This window comes from Sphaeramia orbicularis, chromosome 17 (genome assembly GCF_902148855.1).
Source record: "Sphaeramia orbicularis chromosome 17, fSphaOr1.1, whole genome shotgun sequence".
In the NCBI taxonomy this organism is placed as follows: Eukaryota; Metazoa; Chordata; class Actinopteri; order Kurtiformes; family Apogonidae; genus Sphaeramia; species Sphaeramia orbicularis.
This window is the reverse complement of record NC_043973.1, coordinates 20,205,676-20,223,715: the sequence shown is the minus strand read 5'-3', so window position 1 is coordinate 20,223,715 and position 18,040 is coordinate 20,205,676. Positions and strand designations below refer to the sequence as shown.

General features: G+C 39.6%; 1 protein-coding gene across 3 annotated transcripts in view; it reads right to left on the bottom strand.

Moving 5' to 3' along the window:
* LOC115436922 (protein unc-13 homolog A) overlaps nucleotides 1-18,040 on the bottom strand; it is a 36,584-nt gene that overhangs the window by 5,222 nt on the left and 13,322 nt on the right. The window contains exons 10-40 of one of the 3 annotated variants that reach the window (XM_030159923.1): nucleotides 16,346-17,440; nucleotides 15,834-15,936; nucleotides 14,817-14,860; nucleotides 14,165-14,243; nucleotides 13,768-13,773; nucleotides 13,574-13,648; nucleotides 13,258-13,477; nucleotides 12,299-12,526; nucleotides 12,065-12,206; nucleotides 11,523-11,692; nucleotides 11,233-11,348; nucleotides 10,682-10,845; nucleotides 9,969-10,122; nucleotides 9,612-9,680; nucleotides 9,296-9,385; nucleotides 8,829-8,963; nucleotides 8,447-8,574; nucleotides 7,813-7,898; nucleotides 7,468-7,594; nucleotides 7,274-7,370; nucleotides 5,412-5,555; nucleotides 5,224-5,301; nucleotides 4,647-4,724; nucleotides 4,473-4,561; nucleotides 4,217-4,360; nucleotides 3,893-4,018; nucleotides 3,508-3,511; nucleotides 3,187-3,246; nucleotides 3,011-3,091; nucleotides 566-713; nucleotides 239-295 (exon numbers count right to left, since the gene is read on the bottom strand). In XM_030159923.1, the coding sequence (XP_030015783.1) occupies nucleotides 239-295; nucleotides 566-713; nucleotides 3,011-3,091; nucleotides 3,187-3,246; nucleotides 3,508-3,511; nucleotides 3,893-4,018; nucleotides 4,217-4,360; nucleotides 4,473-4,561; nucleotides 4,647-4,724; nucleotides 5,224-5,301; nucleotides 5,412-5,555; nucleotides 7,274-7,370; nucleotides 7,468-7,594; nucleotides 7,813-7,898; nucleotides 8,447-8,574; nucleotides 8,829-8,963; nucleotides 9,296-9,385; nucleotides 9,612-9,680; nucleotides 9,969-10,122; nucleotides 10,682-10,845; nucleotides 11,233-11,348; nucleotides 11,523-11,692; nucleotides 12,065-12,206; nucleotides 12,299-12,526; nucleotides 13,258-13,477; nucleotides 13,574-13,648; nucleotides 13,768-13,773; nucleotides 14,165-14,243; nucleotides 14,817-14,860; nucleotides 15,834-15,936; nucleotides 16,346-17,440 (4,337 nt within the window). Of the gene's footprint in view, nucleotides 1-238; nucleotides 296-565; nucleotides 714-3,010; nucleotides 3,092-3,186; nucleotides 3,247-3,507; nucleotides 3,512-3,750; nucleotides 3,757-3,892; nucleotides 4,019-4,216; nucleotides 4,361-4,472; nucleotides 4,562-4,646; nucleotides 4,725-5,223; nucleotides 5,302-5,411; nucleotides 5,556-7,273; nucleotides 7,371-7,467; nucleotides 7,595-7,812; nucleotides 7,899-8,446; nucleotides 8,575-8,828; nucleotides 8,964-9,295; nucleotides 9,386-9,611; nucleotides 9,681-9,968; nucleotides 10,123-10,681; nucleotides 10,846-11,232; nucleotides 11,349-11,522; nucleotides 11,693-12,064; nucleotides 12,207-12,298; nucleotides 12,527-13,257; nucleotides 13,478-13,573; nucleotides 13,649-13,767; nucleotides 13,774-14,164; nucleotides 14,244-14,816; nucleotides 14,861-15,833; nucleotides 15,937-16,345; nucleotides 17,441-18,040 lie in introns of all 3 variants that reach the window. The other 2 variants (XM_030159924.1, XM_030159925.1) reach the window with 2 other exon arrangements.

Sequence of the window (18,040 nt, the reverse complement as noted above, 5' to 3'; positions counted from 1 at the left end):
CAGATGGTCCCACTCATGAGTTGCAGTTTTATTTAGTAAGATGATAAAAGCCAAGTAAAATGGGGGAAGGGAAGAGGCAGAATGAGAGCTGAGGATGTGCCAGAGGCGAACACTGCTCACTGTCTCGGGTTATCTTTACTTTCTGACAGTTTGATCACACAGATGTCTTAGCCAGTGTGTGCTTCTGTGGATCGCTCTTGGGGACATGCAGATTTTACATTACACTGCTGACACGTACGTTTCTCTGGCGGCGTGTCTTCATTTGCCGTGTATCTGACCCCTTTCCCTCCATGCACTGAGAGGAGACAGAACAAAGTAAGCATTTGCATTTTCCAGCATTGCACTGTAAGTCACTGAAGCGATGAATGAAACATTTGCTCTCGACACTGTAAGAAATTTATTCTATTTAATCCCATAATCCCATTTAATTCCATAAACCGTGGTAACAGTAAGAATAAGAGGTGGAGGTTTATAAGAAACTCCGAATGTTCTTTTACGTGAAACTTTCTGAACCTGTGATGTCACTGTGTGCTGTTTGTGGATGTGTTACTGTTTGAAGTCGTACCCTGAGCGTTCTGAGAAAGGACAAACTTCCTGATGAGCTTGTCTGTTGCCTGGGTGTACAGAGACAAAGCGTAGCGCAGAGACTGCAGATCTGGGCTTTTTTCCAAGAATGTTTTCTTCAGGCCGACACCGCCGGCATGGAAGTATTGCTGTGAACCAGACATGACATATGACAGTGGTATTGAAGATAGTATGTGATTGAAGATAGTATGTGAACAGCAAAAGGAGACAGAAATATTGGCAGGGAGAACTGCCTGGAGGGGGAAAATGTAAAACTATAGCCAAACCAACAACCAGCTGCAATAATCTAGTTAACTTTAGAACTGTGTCGTAAAAATCTAATTGGTTAAGAAATACTAAACAAGTCATTAAAGCAACTGCAATCTGTTGACAACATTACTGTAGCTCCCATCTAGGACTGAAACAAAATATTAGAGATAGATTATATTATAGAGTCTTTTTTTTTATCTTATTCCCCTTGCTATTCACACAACCTGATCAAAAAAAGACCCAAACTCTAATTTTGTTGGACCCCTTTTATCTCTACTTTTCCTTCGCTGTGGCATCTTTTCAATGAGCTTATGCAATGTCTTTTATTTCCATGGGGTTAAGGTCTAGACTCTGGTGGCCAATCCATGGGTTGTGACCATCATGATGCACATATCACTCTGGAACAGGGTTAATCTGGACTCATTGACCACATGACCTTTCTCTACTGCTCCACTTTTGGATTAATGGAGGATGGGGTTGATGGAGTTTAACAAAATGAGAAGCTACTCACTGCTTCAGTTCAGGTTAAATAACTTGTTTCAGCTAAAACGCATTAATCGCTGCAGTAATTATACAATGGATGGATTTGACCTTTTTGCTTCGTTAAATCAGGCTGTGTATTAGTAACACATGGGCACAAAATATTGATATTTGAATAAAAACTCATGTTACACATGGACATGAATGTTATGGTTTGTGTGTGTTAAAGGTTCAAGTGACATCTTGTGAAGTTTGAGACTGGAACCAACTGAATACACCCCCACATGCACAGCCTACAGTGGCTGCAAAAAATGGGAAAAGTCCCTATAATTGGAGCCAGTATTAGAATTATTCCTCCATGACATTTAGTTAAAGGAGCACTAACCCTGGACAAACAAGTAGGTAATAGTAATCTATCCAGATGTTGGATGCCACAAAACAAACAAACAAAAAAACCCCTATAAAAATGATGTACCATAGAAAACAGTGCTTCATCACGTTATACTCTGTTACACACTGATGAAAACATAATGATGAATATCCTATTCCATTTCTGCAATTAGATCCTCCTAAACCCCCTAAATCTTACACACTGAACCACAGAAGCTCACATTCTATACACTTTTCTTCAGTTACACAGAGATTGTGATATACTGCAGGTTACTGTTTTGTAGGATAGTATTGTGTGAAAGTCTTAGGCTATCTGTAGTGTGTTCTTTTTCTAGGGTTGTAATGGAAAAAGTAAGGTAAAATAACAGGAAAACACAGGAAACATGTACACAGCTAAAAAAAAAACATAAAAAAATCTAAACGGCTTGTACAGACAAAAGTCAGTATTTAGTGTGAACTTTGTTCCCTTAACAAAAAGTAACCCGAACATAAATCATTTCACATGTAAATGAAACATGGTGTAATAAAACAAAAGATTAATGAGGTAAATCTCATACCGAGTTCAACGCATGTGAAGTACAAAGGGAGGTGACTAAATACTAAAGCTAAAGTTTATTTATGAATTTTTGTTTTATTGTCGTTTACACACTAAATCAATCATGCATATGTATGGCCATTATAACTTCACTAAAGCAACAAATTTGATGGTGGCCTACACAGTATTGGATATCAAGCATCACCTAATCACTGTATTGTGATACCATCATTCTCAGTGAGGTGATACTATTGCATATATCTAAATACAAGGATCCTACAGGTTTCAATAAGTTAAATTTAAGACTTTTTAAGACCTTTTTAAGACTACTTAGAACAGAATTTAATGTCAATTTCACAGCCATACTGGCAAAATGCGCGACTCCTAGAATTTTGGAAAATGTATTGATTTATTCACACCTTGATTCCCGCCGTTCTGAGTCGTTTCTCATCAAGGGCTGCAAAGTTAGCGATGACTGGTTCCTAATTTCGATATAAATTGTCGGGTTGGAATGGGTGGAACTGAGTCGACTAACTTTACTTTCTTTGCTGCTTGGACAGTCACATTTAAACACAATATAGCCAATAAGTTTATGGCAACATGACTTAAGACCTACCATATCAAATTTAACAGATTTTAAAGACTTTTTTTAAGGTATTAAATGCAGATTTGTAAATTCAAGACTTTTTAAGGCCCCACAGGAATTCTGCCTATATGGCAGTGTAATTTGTGATTACCAGCCCTTCTACCAGCTGTTCTAAGACACCCTACCTTAATAGTGTCCAGTGCCAGCTCTATTACTGCACACTGTTTTGGAGTCAGAGCCTTGGCCTCCTCTCTGCCCATGTGCTCCTGCAGGACAGACAAACAAACACAAAGCGGTAAGTTAAATGCTGTCCAGACTTGAGCTACATTAAGCATTTTGTCCTGCCTTCTGCTTGACGCACCTTGAGTTTGGAGAGTTGGCCCAACTCTTTAGCAGCATTGAAGATCATCTGAGTGCCCTGTTAAAGGGAGACAGACTTCAGTAAGTAGGTACAAAGAATCAAAGAGTGGTGTTTGAGAGATGTGCAAATTAGGACATTCTGCAAAGTGAGACGTGAATTCAGGAGGATCGGTGAGGAGAAACAGCAAAAGACACCAGAGATGAGTCTGAAATGTGTATGGGGCAGAAGGAAAACTCCTAAAATAACATCATTCATTCACACATTCAGTATTAAAAAGATCTTTCAAATAAAACTTACAACATATGAATGTTTGGATTTAGTAATGCTTTCTTAAAGGAGAGACAGAAGGTTTAGGTGCTTTAGTGTAAAGTTCAATTTATACTGGAGGAGCTTTAAGGCAAGTAGTGTTGTCTCTTGTGCACCATGCTGCCATCAGAGATAGCGAAGACAACCATGAGAAAGACTACAGACAACAATAAAACAGCCTAGATTAAAGATGGACAGTGTTTTTGTTCATGCTTACAGAGGCTGCACACACACATGCCAACACATCCACATACTTACAATAACCTACAGAAAGGAGGAAGAGAGAGAGAATGGGGTAATGGCGAGATGGTCAGAGTACAATTACAATAAAAGTGATGAAAATTAGAAAAGATGTGGGTGGAAAAATGAAAGAAAAAAAGGATGTCTGGGTTTATTACACACCGTCTGGTCAGTGAGAGTTGGAAGCACAATTGTTTTCTCCATTGTATTCATCACCAGCTTCCACAGCTCCTTCAGTACTCGCTTCAGGACGGTCTTTTCACAGATCTTTGCAAACAGCGACAGACTAAAACACACAGAGACGAAAGCAGCAACATTCAATCAGTGTATTCTCTTGTTATGGCCAAACAATGTCCTTTGTCTTTTTTATAATATTAGGTTGTTTTAGGAAAAAAAAAAAAAGGTTGAGGCTTTCAAAAAATTTACTTCAAACTGATCACCACTTCTCAAAATGTACAGATGTTTGATACACATTCCTACTCACTTGCTGTCCAGGAAGTCCATGATGGGCTGCAGAACATTGTCTGCCTCCTGAACCACACTACCATTGGCTGGAACAGTCTGACCTTTGACCTGTGCCAAGATGTCTCCCATCTGCCGCACATTGTCCTCAATCTGGGGCTGGAAGCTAGACGACATTGCACACAGAACACAGACTTTAAAAAGACATCAAATAAAAAGACAGCATTTCTCAGTTTCAAGCAGGTATGAACAGCCAGTAAAATCCTTTTATTACAGACCTGACAGCAAAGATTCGGCTCAGGTCATCCATGACGCTATTGAGTTTGTTCTGCAGCTCCTTAAGGAAATCACTAGCCTCTACATTGAGCTACAGGGGGATATGGAAACAGGATGAATACACACTGTGTTGTGTAAATACAACCATAGCAAGAGCATCGTGGATGGAAACTTACATCTTTGCCTCCCATGGCCTCAAACATCTTTTCCAGTTGGACTCTGAGCTGCTGGATGTTATTGATGATGATGCACGGCTGAGAGGAAAAAAGCAAAATCATTACCTAGTCACTCTCTCTCTTTCCTCCTCCTGCTTTCAGGTTTTTATTGTAATCACTCAAGGTTAGTCATCCTAACTTTTTATAGTGCCTCTTTGGCAAAATCACCCATGATGACGCAGGGCAGAAGTTTTCAGTAATTACTGCTCCTCCGAGGCTGCCGGTCTCTCTGGGAGTGCAGCCCACTTTCCCAGAGTCTACATCACATTCAGCTAATTACACAATTCACTTTGAAACACTGCAACCTGGACACAGCTATTAGAGCAGAGAGTGGTTTATTGTGCTGAAATTAATCAGCCCAACCACATGCACAGAACTGCAACCATCTTTAAACTAAGTCTTGATGGAATTCAGATGAAACTCTTTAATCATTAACTGCTTTTGTTAACACTATTTTCCATCTGTTAACTTGTACTACTCTACTCTTACATGCTGTTGTATGTCTTCCATTTTTTTTTTTTTTTTTTTTTACACCTACCACTTTCTCCTTCTTGACATGATTTGGAAAGTCCTTTGCAATGATGTCAGCATACGACAGCAGAACATTGCCAATGGTCTAAGAAAGAAATTAAAGAATGTATTTAAGCATAAGGAGTAAAACGGGAGAGTTGCATATAGAACAAATGCTCACGTAAAGATATTAAGAGGGATCATTCAACTCATCACCTTAGCGAATCTCTTCATGTAGTTGCCAACAATTTGAGGGTCAGGACACTCCAGCTTGCGAATGATTTCAAAGCTCTGGTTGAGCTGAGAGAACACGTCCACCACTGAACAGGAGAACAAAGCGTGTTCTGATGTGACCTGGAACTGAAGCACGAGAAGAAAGAAAGGGGACCAGAGGGAAAAAGTGTGAAGGGAGAAGATGTTTTGCGGTGCTGATGCTGCAGTAGAATTAGCTGAGCTCGAGAAACACTGAATGTAAAGAATTTGATTCTCACGGGAGACACCCATGGGAGAAGCTCACACATAGTAATGTAAGGTCTAAATCAAAGCAAACGATGGACACAATAAGAGGGTTATGATGGGGAGCAGGGCCCTTATTAACAGCGCAGCCATTAGCCCAGAAGTGAGTGGTGTTATGGTATGTGACTGGGCCTGGGGACTGCTGTTTCGCTGACACAGGAAAGCAAAAGCTGCCTGAGGCGACAGTAATTGGACCCAAAGGATTGCTGACATATGAGCTGGGAGAATCTTCAGCTGCTTTGTATCGACCTTCTTCCTGTGTGGATATGTAGAAGTGAGCGAGACACGGCGTGAGTGGGTACGTGATGTGTGTGGGTGTGTGTACATTGACTTGTGCGGCAGCATCTGCTCTTCTCTGCAGTAAAGTTTTTTCATTTGCCTTTGGTATTGAGTCATTATTGATTGCCTTGAGGCCTTCAGCCTGCTCTTCTCGGCCTGAAATGTGCTGAGTCAGGACAGCTGATGTGAAACACCGATTTGCATGAGAAATGCATGAATACATTTTTTTAGCCAGGGATGGATGCTGCAGGTAGCAGGTTAAATCTAAGCTTTCATATTTTATTCCCTTTTCAGCAGAATTGAGTTTTAGTTAAAGTTTGGTTCCACATGACCACCTGTTTCTTCTCTTCTTTTTGTTTCTTTTCTATTCGTTGTTTAATCTTTGAATAACTTTTGAGGACATGGCCTCATTTTTCGTGATGTCAAGAGCACAGCATAGCAAGAAAATGTGTAAAGGATAACAAATATGCACATTTTACAGAACCTAATCAATGATCATAATTTTAATATGAAAAATTTAAAATCTACAGGGGCAAAATATGATTTAATGCATCTTGTAAACGGTTCCAAATACACTGTTACCCATAAAGTTGGAATAATTTTGTTTTCAGACACATTCCTCTTTTTATTCCTTTTCATACACACACAGTAACCACCTGGTGCAATGATTACATACAGAGTACCAATTACATTTTATCTATCAAGAATAAATCACCTTGTCACAATCATTTCATGAGAAGAGGTAAAAATATTACATTTCTATAACTTTATGGGCCACAGTGTACGTGCAGCAAAAAGAAAAAAAAATGTTCCCATTTCTACATACCAAATTGTGGAAAACTGGCACTGATAAAAATCCCATTTCTTGTCGGAGTTGTTGAGTATAGTGTGGTGTTTTTCCTTATTGATACATAACAGCATTTGCCATATACTGATGAACTGTATTTGCATTATTCAACATTAAGGCTTCATTTGGGGGAAATGTACAACCCAGGGCTTATGTGCAATGTTTTTAGTCTGTATGCACTGGTAACCACAGATCTGTGTGAGTTATAAAATCCGGTTTGACTGTACTTGTATGCAGATGTATTGTGTGGAGACGCCCTGTGCAGCTGCTACACCTGTGAAAACTTTCTCCTAAGGGAGACAATAAAGGCTAATCTTACCATAATATTTGCTGCAATGTAAGCTATAACCATGGCTGTCTCTTGTGATTTTTTTTTTGTTTTTTATGTCAGTACCTTAGGGATTTATATGTAAAGGATGTAGGTGAAAGCAGTTACCCCGTCTTTTTTGTCCCTCTCCAGGGCTCCGTGGAGAAAATCTCTGGACACTTCCTCATTTTCATCCAACCACATGATGACAAATGGTTCAAACCAGCTGCAGAAAAGAGAGGATGCGGGGCTGATCTCAGTGTCTGTTTATAGCATTAAAAGTTTAATTCTGGAGAAAGCAGTGCAGTTATTAAAATACTCACGCTGGATATTCAGGCACATGCTTCTGGAAAGTGGTTAGCTCCTTGCAGTATTCATTATACAACCACTTCACCTTGAAGTGCAAGTTCATATAATCTGCGCTTTTACATAGGCGTTGCTTCTCATGTTCTGAATATCAAAGACAAAGGAAGAATCAGGGAGTTACTCTTTAATATTAATGTCTGACCTCGCTACTTGTAAAGTTTACAAAAAAAAAAAAACAAAACCCACACTGTCTCTGTTATTCTCTGAAGTCATTTTAACCCCACTGACCTGTCGTCCAACACACACACACACACACACAGAGAGAGAGAGAGAGAGAGAGAGAGAGAGAGAGAGAAACCTACCCTCCATAGCATACTTCATATCTTGTGCAAACATATTCCACATCACCTCAGCGCTGATCTTGCCGACATTCAGTTCCTGAGGAAACCTATAGGAGGCAGCAAAGAGCTCAGTGTTAAATTCAGCTCTACATCTTGTAATGCTACTTTATTATTTAACAGAAAAAGCAGCCTCGATTCTATGCAACTGCTTAATGTTTCATCTGTATTTCTTTTGCAGCTACAGTATGATAAATACACCAAGGTAAATAAGAAATTAACAAAAAGCTATTACCCAAGCCCTTTAAGCTCATTTAAATTTATTATATAATTAATCACACATTTAACAGTGTGCGTCAATTGAGATTTGCAATAAAAGATAGTGTTGTATGATGTTAAAATAAGATGTGCTTTTTTCACATGACGTCATAGTCCCTTGTTTATATTCATTATGTATTTGCCAGGAAGCCTCAAAATAAACCCATACTGTTCACTGTCTGGTCTATTTCTCTTTTGGCTCTGGACTCTCCTAATACACTCCTGCTTCTCTTTCAATACATCACAAAATAACTGCACCTTGTTTTACGTCATCAGATCCAGCTCTGTCTTTGCATGTTAAAAATGGAAAGATTTATTTGATTTTGAAGTATAGACTCACTGATTGAGACATGGAGTGTATGAGTTTTTGTCCTCTTCTATGATGGACACAATGAGGGTGATGAGTTTGGACCAGAAATCTAAGTTTTTAGTGCTTGGACCCTGCTCATCTGGAGGGACAGCCTTTGACTAGAATGAGAAAGAGGGAAAAGTCATTACTAATTTAATACTAGTCAAAATATAAACACTTCCATCACAAAGGGAACTTTACAGTTTAATAAAGGAGATACTGTCCTGCAGATATTATTAACCATTTATAGTATTATGTTAGTATAGCAAAGTAGCTGCACTGCAATGCATAATTCAACTATAACATCTGAACACACAATTTTTTTCTATATACACACACACACGCATACACACACACACACACACAGACTTACAGGGTCCGTCTGGTATTCCCTGTTGTAGAGGTCGTGGCAGTTGTTGAAAATGTACTCATAGGTGGAGTTGAGACAGGCTTTGACGCAGTCTTTCACCACCTGGCTCGCCCTGGGGGGACTCTGCAGCTCCTGAACCTGAACACAAGTGGAAGAAAGCATATGGTTGAATCCAAAACACCTTACAAATGCTGTCAAACCCACAAAGCTTCGGCAGGGTGTTACCTCTATGGGATTTCAACCATAAACTCAATGAGCTGCAAAAGTTGCACCATTTTTATTAAAAGGAATGCACAGTTTCATGAGAATAGCCCCAATTTAGATAGGGTAATGTTAAGCTCATTTTCAGTTTGTGCCTCAGGTTACTTTCCAGAAAGTACTGGAAATTTGCAATGTAATCGTTCTAGAGTTAAGTACTAAGAAATAGAAAAGAAGATAAAGGAAAAGGTTAGTCTTTTAGCAATTCTTACCTTCATCCTGAAGAAAGTTATGCTTGTCAACAGGTCAACAGTAGACTTGAGATCTTGTAGTCTTTCAGGACTGCTGGCTGGGAAGTTATTCTGAAAAACAAATTTACAGGCAATTAAAAACTGCATAAATGTTTGTAAACTTTAAATCTTTGGTTAAAAATATTACTGGTGAGCTTAGGAGGACAATTCTATTCATATCACTCTCAAAAATCCTTCAAGTAAAGACAGTTAACAAACAGCACCTGTAGCAGTACAGAAACAGGCACTTCAGATTGAAAATGTTCAGAACTTGTGATGAGAGAAATTTCGTCATTACCCGGTACATGGAGAGGTCGATCCTCAGGGAATTGTGCAGCTGATCCAGTAATTTGACAAACCTCTCCTTCTGTAGAGGAAAGAAAACAAAAAGGAACAAACCACTCAGGAACTCAACTGACAAAAAATGTGTTACTCTGTTGACTATGCAAACCCAAGACCTGACATGTGAAGGAACATATCATTGGTAAAGTGGGTAGGGCCACATTATTGACTTCCATCAACAACCCCGGAGGAAGATAATCCACAAATGTATTTTTCAAACAGCACTATGATCTCCTCAAGTAAAACATTTAACATATCAAATTAAGGACACATTTACAGATTAAATTCTAGAAAGTATTTCTCAGAGGCTTACACCAAAGTTGGATGCAGCAAATCTGTCTGAAGCAGAAACATTGTTGGAGGATTGCGTTGTATGGGCGTAGTAAGCATTGATGTTGGCAAGTAGGGTGCTCATCACAGCTGGCACTCCTGGGCACATGTACTTGGACGACAAGCAGGCAAAGTGGCTGTTGGATGAAAGATGCAAGAAGAAAATTCAGTACTTTTATCTGCTCCCTTACATTCATTTATAAACCAGTGGCATTACTAAACAGAACATACAGTCGTGGAAAAAATTATTAGACCATCAAAAACAATGGTTATGCAATCAAGTACTAACTCCTGTGTGTATCATGTGACTAAAACAGAGAAAAGAAAACATGGAATGCCTAAAAGCACTGTTTTTGGCAGTACAATACCATAGCTATTGATGTAAGAACTTAAAGTGATTTTGGTTATTATCAAGAAAACCATGGAAAATGGCTAGATATCAGCTCTGAAATTAAACTCTTATGAGCTCTATTTTTGTTGTTATCATTATATTTGTCCAAACAAATGTACCTTTAGTTGTATCAGACATTAAAATGAACAAGAAATTGAAGAAAAAAAGGGTGGTCTAATAATTTTTTCCGCGACTGTATAAGAAAGATAAGGCTATTATAGTAGCAGGTGGGATCAAATTTATCACTTTAATCATGGACTGATGGTGTTTTTTGAAACACTGAGAGTAATGTTTGAGGGACTGACGTCATGGCCTGGTAGATGGACTCTACTCCATATCGCATGGCAAATTCATCCACTATCTCCTGAGCTGTCTCCTCAAAGTACACCTTCCATGCATCGTCCCCTTTGGCGTCAGGAATCTTTACTACACCGCCATTCTGCTCCTCAGTGGTGTACTGGAAAAGATGCTGAACATATAGGATAGACCAATCAGTATTTGGTAACTGGATATCAGATACAAAAACACAAAACAAACATGTCCCATTTTGGTAATTTAATTCATTGGAGCAATGATTTGGGGTTGTCATTGGGACTATTTCTTCATCCTGCTACAGTCCTTTAAAATATGCTGACGCATTCATGGGTTTAGGAAAAAAAACAAAGACAGGAACAGAATTTACACAGTTTTTGATGTGAAATACAATATATTTTAAAAGAATGGGACAAATTAAGTCAGAAATACTGTGTTCTCTTGCAAATGTTATGTTTAATTTGTGCATAGATATGAATCATTTAAAATACATATAATCATTATAGATTTGGGACATTTTTAAAAGATGTCCAGTCAGACTGACCTCGTGTAGACATGTGTACTGGACATGGTAAGGAGCAACTGTCTCCTCTCCTTTAATCTCCACACTTATGTGCATCCGAATGGCTCCTGACACTGCAGACTTATCAGTTCGCTTGTCTGTGAGATGAAAGTAAGATATACACGCCGTCTTAGTTGGCTGAAATCTGTTCTATCTACGAGAGACAAGCACTTCAATTATCTGTTTCTTGTTCTGTTATCTCTGGGAGTCTTCCTGCACCTCTCATCCATCCCTAATTCTCCATTGCTTTTACTCTTATCTTGAAAACTCACCCAGGTTGTACCAGACGTCCATCTCTCCACTGAGAGTGCGGACTTCAATGATTGTTTGACCCAGGAAGTCATCGCTCTCACGTTTAAACCTCTGTTTCACACGAGATTTTATGTCGTCATCCTCATCCCAAACACGAACCTTGATGCGGTCTGAGGAGTTGTGGCATTCACTACATGAAGCAGACACAGAAGAGTGAGCAAACATAAGAAATCAAAAACAGTTTTTTTTCTGTTAAAAACAGTATTTGCTTCCCACTGTTGCCAAGTGCTTGCTCATGGAGAAATTATTATTTTTTCAATTACATTGCAACGTCTTGATCTTAATATGTAACTGAATGCAACATTCATTGAATTTATCTTCACAGGAGAAACTTTCGATACGAGAGGGAGTGACAGACACAACTTATGAAATTTCAAAACCTAACACAAAACGTTTGGGTCATTATGGGATGTCATTTTGAGACCTGCAAAATCCTTAATAGTGGCATAAAATTAAATACAAACAGTGAACCTTTTGTGGTAGAGCGTTCTACTGTACTCACAAATGGAAGTTTTCTTCCCAGACAGGGTTAAGGTTGCCATAAATGGTCTTGGTCCTCTTTTTGGTCTTCCCCACTTGGACAGTGACATATGGGTCACTAGAGCCTGTTTTGTCTTTAGCCTGCAGGCCCTGGGCACATACCACTAGAAATACAATGTTTTAAATTATCTTTGTAGTCACTTTGTAGTCAAAAATGTCTTCTTATCTTCTTACCATTTTCAGTAATTGATCTCACCTGTAATGCTGATCTTTGCGGACCACTTGGAGGTCCCGTCAAGCACACTCTGTTTGATTTGTTTCATATGTGTGCCATGTGTTGATTTGTCTGTGCCAAACACTTCTTGGATTAGTTCAAAGATCTCGGGCTTGTTCCTCTCTCTGATCTTCATCCTGTCCTTCAGGACCATGATAATGTTTTGGGTTCGGTCCTCTGCTCCATGCTTTGAGCTCTTTTCTGCAGCTCCTGATGAGACAGATGGATGGAAAAAGAAAGCTGCTGTGAGAAGCTGGCAGTATTAAATATATTCCAGATAATATGACTCATAGGTTCAATAGCTAATGTCCTATTTCCCTGCAATCCACCACTTAAAAGCTGAGCGCTAAGTTAAGATAGCATCAGATCAATTTTAAAAGTCTTTGACATTTCTTGGCCATGTGTCAAACCTCAAACATCCTAATATTACACTGGAAACTGTATCCACTTAGCCACTGATCTGGTCCGAGAAGAAGATAGTTGGAGTCTAAAACATGAACAGATGTTTTTGGCATCAAGATCTTACAAGACTTGTTTGAGGCAGGAAACCAATGAATTATGTATTGCATAGATTGACTCCAAAATCAGTATGGGAATTGGATAAGTCACCCCTTGTGGAGCTGAATTAGACAAAGCAGTATGAATGCAAAGGGTATGGGTAGAAGTGAGAGAGGAAATAGGCAGGGGTATGACAGCACATTACTCAGGAGATAAATTGGAAAGGAAGAGGGAGGAGAATGTGAGAGTGGATAGAGGACAAGAATAATGGGATGTCAATCGGGCAGAAGGATACAGAGGAGCAGCTAAAATAGGTTTGGTTTTGTGTGGAAGGCCAGTGTGTGTGTACACCTGAGTAAAATACATGCATATATTCAACAGTGTGTGCTTAAATGTGTGCATGGATATGGGTTTGTATCTCCTCTTTAAGTATCGATCCTTACTCTGCAGACAGTCTGCATTGAGCAGATCCTGGCACTTCTCATGGCATTTGACTCCGCACTCAGAGCAGCGCATCCCTTGCCGAGCAATACCCCAGAGCAGGCCCTCACATTCATAGCAGTAGGTTGGAGTAGTGGCTGTCCACACCTCGAAATTATGTGGAGTAGTGGAGGAGATAGGGTAGATGAGAGCCTGCAGTGTCTTCTTATAAACATGGCTCTTCTGCAAAGAAGATGGTGAAGAAAAATGTAAGTTAAAAAAATTGGTGTCTGGAAAGCTCTGTACATTGTGATAGGCAACTGAAATTAGGAAACCCACCAGTTCCTCATTGCCGAGAGTGGTGGAAGCCATGGCAGAGGTGATCCCTGCCTTACGAGAGTTCTGCACTAGAGACTGAAAACAACAGGACAAAGCAAAGACTTCGGACAAAGAACAAAGGGCAAACAAAAGTGCAGCATATAAATACAAAAAACATTCTGTATTACAGTTGTAAGGGACAGATAAATACTTACCATGGCCTGAGGTGGCCATGCAGCAACAGACAGAATAAAAGGAGAAGGAGAAAAGGGTGGAGAACAAAAGAAACAGATTGGTTAGTATGTTTTTGTGTGTGAATACATGGCCATAAGAGTCTATGCCCTAGCTTCTAGAACAGAAGAGTATAATTACAGCAAAAACTTTAATGCAACTGACATAGCAGGTATTGTATTCATCAAATATGAAATGTTAGAACCATGGAGAAAAGGATCAGTTAAGATATTTGTCCATATGTTAATTTCACTTGAAAAAAAAATATCTATGGAAGAATCAGAGGCCATAGTAAACAATCAAAAACAACAATATTTGGACATTACTTTATGGTAGGATTAGTATACAGTATTGGTTTATGTGTGTTTGTATGTTTCTCACCAGATCTCTAACAAGAGGAATGGCTTTCCTTTTGCGAAGGTCAGGCATGCTGTCGATACTGTAGAGTGCTCCACCCATTCTAAATACACAAATTAGAAACATTAAGTACTTAAATACATGCTCATCTCTGTCAAGTGTGTCTATTATATCACAGTTTGTTCCTGAGATTATGTTTTGTTTATACAGGGCCAGTATAATTCCAATCATTGTTTAATACTTGTGTCAAGGAGTTCTCAAGGACTTTATCAGAGAGCTTAATTACGCAGGCTCCTCTTCTCAAATAGTGTGAATGATACTCCACACACCACTGCTGAGTTTTTTCTTGGCCAACTTAGCACTCTTTTTGTATGCAGCGCCAGTTCCACTCTGAGGTTTTCCTCATCAACAAATGACCTGCCAACTAAGGCAGGGTAGCCCACCGCAGCTCAATACTTACTGGCCAAACGCCATAATAAGAACGAGCCTAAAATCAGAATAAAGCACAACAGAGGATTCCCGGAAAGAATACAGAAAAAAAAAAAATCCAAAATACTATTGATCTGGCCTATTTTGTAGTTGTTTTAGAGTGGGTTGATATATACAGCATTTGATATTTGTTGTTTAATTTAAAAATGTATCAAATTATATTATTAGAGTAACAGCAGGCACTTACCCTCCTTTACCAAACCACAGTGAGCTGGAGGTCTCTCCTCGAGCCTGAATAAAAAAAAAAAAAATGAATTAAGGTTATGATTGAGCCTGTAACTTACTCTAGTTTTTATATTCTGATGAAATGAGAATGCATGACTAGACTGACAGGTCCTGATTGTGAAACTGCTTTATTACTAAGATCTTCACTACAGACTTCACACTACACTACTCGCTAACAAATGGTGAGGAGTTCAACAAGACATCTGCTGCATGTATTATAATGGGCCAACATTTCCTTTCTTTTTTTTTTTCCAGCGATCAGGTTGCACCTACCTGTCAGCAAGCTCCAGTGATGGTCGAGCAAAGTGCATGTGAGTGTCACTATGGCAATGACATAAAACTGGAAAGAAAACAAAGTGGGTCGGCACAAACAAACAAAAATAAAACATAAAAGAACGGAAGCCAAGTGTACAAAAAAAAACGCAACGCGACATACATGAACATAAACATTGAAGCAAGTGATTAATCCTCTGCACAACTGAATTCAAAGGTAATGAATACCAAATTAATAAGTGAATAAAATATGCAAGTGAAAGCTGATCAAGCAAAACTAAATGTGTAAAACTAGTTCAAGCAGTTTTGCCAAGCAGTCATACAGTGCTGCGGTGATGCATCCTGAACTACAGTAAAAAGATGTTTGAGGTCTGTCAAGCCATCAGAGGTTTTTGGGGGAACCAAACAGTATCAATTATAGAACATGAAGCACATTAAGTGGGCTTTCTGGTGTGTTGCTAAAAACAGTATCAAAAATAGAACTCAAGAACTTAGTGTATGTACTCTGTCTTTCTACATAAATAATGCATTGCACATACATATTTCAAAGACTTAGTAGACACTTTTAAGACTCTGTGAACTCTGGTATATCTTTGAAATTAGTTATGGCACTGAAGACTCAGACTTTGTGGAGGACTGGACTAGAATTTGGAACAAAGATATGGTTCAAACCAGCTCTGGGACTTGGATGAACTGGTGCACTTACCTCCCGAAGCTGCTCTAAAACCTTGTTGTAGAGTCTTAACCAGTTCTCTTTGGCTCTCACTGCTGGGTCAACTGGCTCTTTGGGTTCCTCTATGACAACAGGACTACAAGAAAAATCATTTTTACTTATTTTTTCTGAAAACTTTTTTTTTATTGCAGATTTGTAAAATTGTGATCTTTCTCTACCATGCTGTCTTCTGTTTTCTATACAAGTAACACCACCAAAATGTGTAGTGTATCCACTGAGTATCATCCTCATCATGTCACTCAATCCCTGTCAGTTCCTCCGTAATCACTTCCTTGGTTTTGGAAGGGATATTAATAATTCAATTGATGAGAAAATGTTACTTAATGCCAGTGAGCCATAACATTTCTCTAAAATGCCAAGTATAGGTTGAATTAAAATTGCCCACAGTATGACATTGCCAGATTGCCCACCTCTATATCCACGGTTTTGCTTTGGTTTACTTCTCTGACCAAATTTCTTTTAATTTTCCTTTCATTTACTCCTACCTCTCAGGTGGCATCTCTATTTCTTCCACTGGTGTTGGTGGCCTGCTCCTTTCAATATGCTCCTCCCTATCCTCCATGGGGAGCATCTCCTCTGGTTGGGCAGGAGGTGTCCGGACTTCATTCTCCAGCATGGTTTCTTCTTCTAACCAAGGTTCTTCATCTAGCTGGAGCTCCTGGTCTTCAGGGGCAGCTGACTGTGTGGTGGCAGGACCACCAGACAGGGACTGAGGCTGTGTTGAAGACTGGGTCTGCTGAGGGGAAGGTCCTGTGGTGGCGGATGGAGGCTGGGGGGCTGCGTTAGCCATGGTGGCTGGGTGGGATGGGGGGATAGAGTTGGCTGCAGAAGATTGTTGTGACATGGCTGAGGCTGAAGGGTGAGACTGGGCCGGTTGAGCAGTAGGAACAGAAGACAAGAAAGTTGATGCCAGACCTGTGACAGCGGCTGTTAAAGGTTTGGCCATTGAGAAGAAGGATGTGGCCGAGGGGGCTGGCTGAGGCTGTGGCTGTGTTTGGGGTGGGGGCTGTTTAGGTGGTTGGGTAGCTGCTTGACCAGATGGGGGCTGTGCTCCTGGGGCCATACCAGGAGGATGAGCCTGGTTAGATGTTTGGTTAGGAGGCTGAGTAGGGGGCTGCTGTTGGTGTATTGAGGGCTGTTTCTCCAGTGGAGGTCTGGAGCCAGCTACATCCAGACCTGGAGGAGCAGTTGATGTTGGTGTGGGGGTGAAAGGAGGCTCCATGTCCTCGCTCAGGGTTCCATCCAAATTATATAAATCCTCATCATCGTACATCATTTCCTCGTCCTCATAGAGGCCCTCCTCTTCTCCCTCATACAGTCCTCCATCATCCTCCTCATAGAGAGCTGCCTCCTCTCCTCCGTCTTTACTGTAACCTCCCTCATCGCTGTATGCCCCCTGGGTTTCATCGAGGTCCCAGTCTGGAGAGCCTTTACTATAGCTAACAGAGGAGTGGCAGGAATGGTAAGAGTCATTCTCATCATAGGGGTCCCTCTCTCCGTACTCCCCACCATAGTCCTCCTCGCTAAGCTGACTGCTGCACCGACTCAGCTCTGCAGACGATGCATAACTCCCCGTTGGACTGAAAAGAGAGGAAACAATTTAATTTATGTGGACATTCAAGTTTAATAAATATGCCATCAGTTTGTTAAGTTCAGCCAATTATCAACTGGAAAATGGGAAAATTCAGAATCATAGAAGAGAGAATTTGAAATTTCAGCTTTAATTTATTTTATTACATAATCAGAGGATTAAATGTTTACGTGCACCAAGTTTACAGTTTTTAAACCGCCTTAAAGTTAAAGTTAAGAATAGGGTTAGGGTTAGAAACTGATATCATAACCAATTTTAAGGCCTCCTTTCAGACCTAGTGTGTTTTTTTGCTGGTTGTTAAAACCTAAGGAATTCAGTTTTTAGAAAAATAAATTAAAGACATAAGTCTGGTTTGTTCTTGTGAAATTACTCTGTAGAACATATGAAATATAGACTAAATAATAAAACACAGAAAATATAAACAACACATGATCACACAGCTGTTGAATTGTTCAAGATGGAGATGTGAGCCAATTTTGAGAACATATACACAAGGTAATATATATATATAAATATACAATGTAAACTTCTGACCTTAGCTGTATATGTTTGTGAACATGTGCACTTTTTCATAGAATAAGTTCATTAC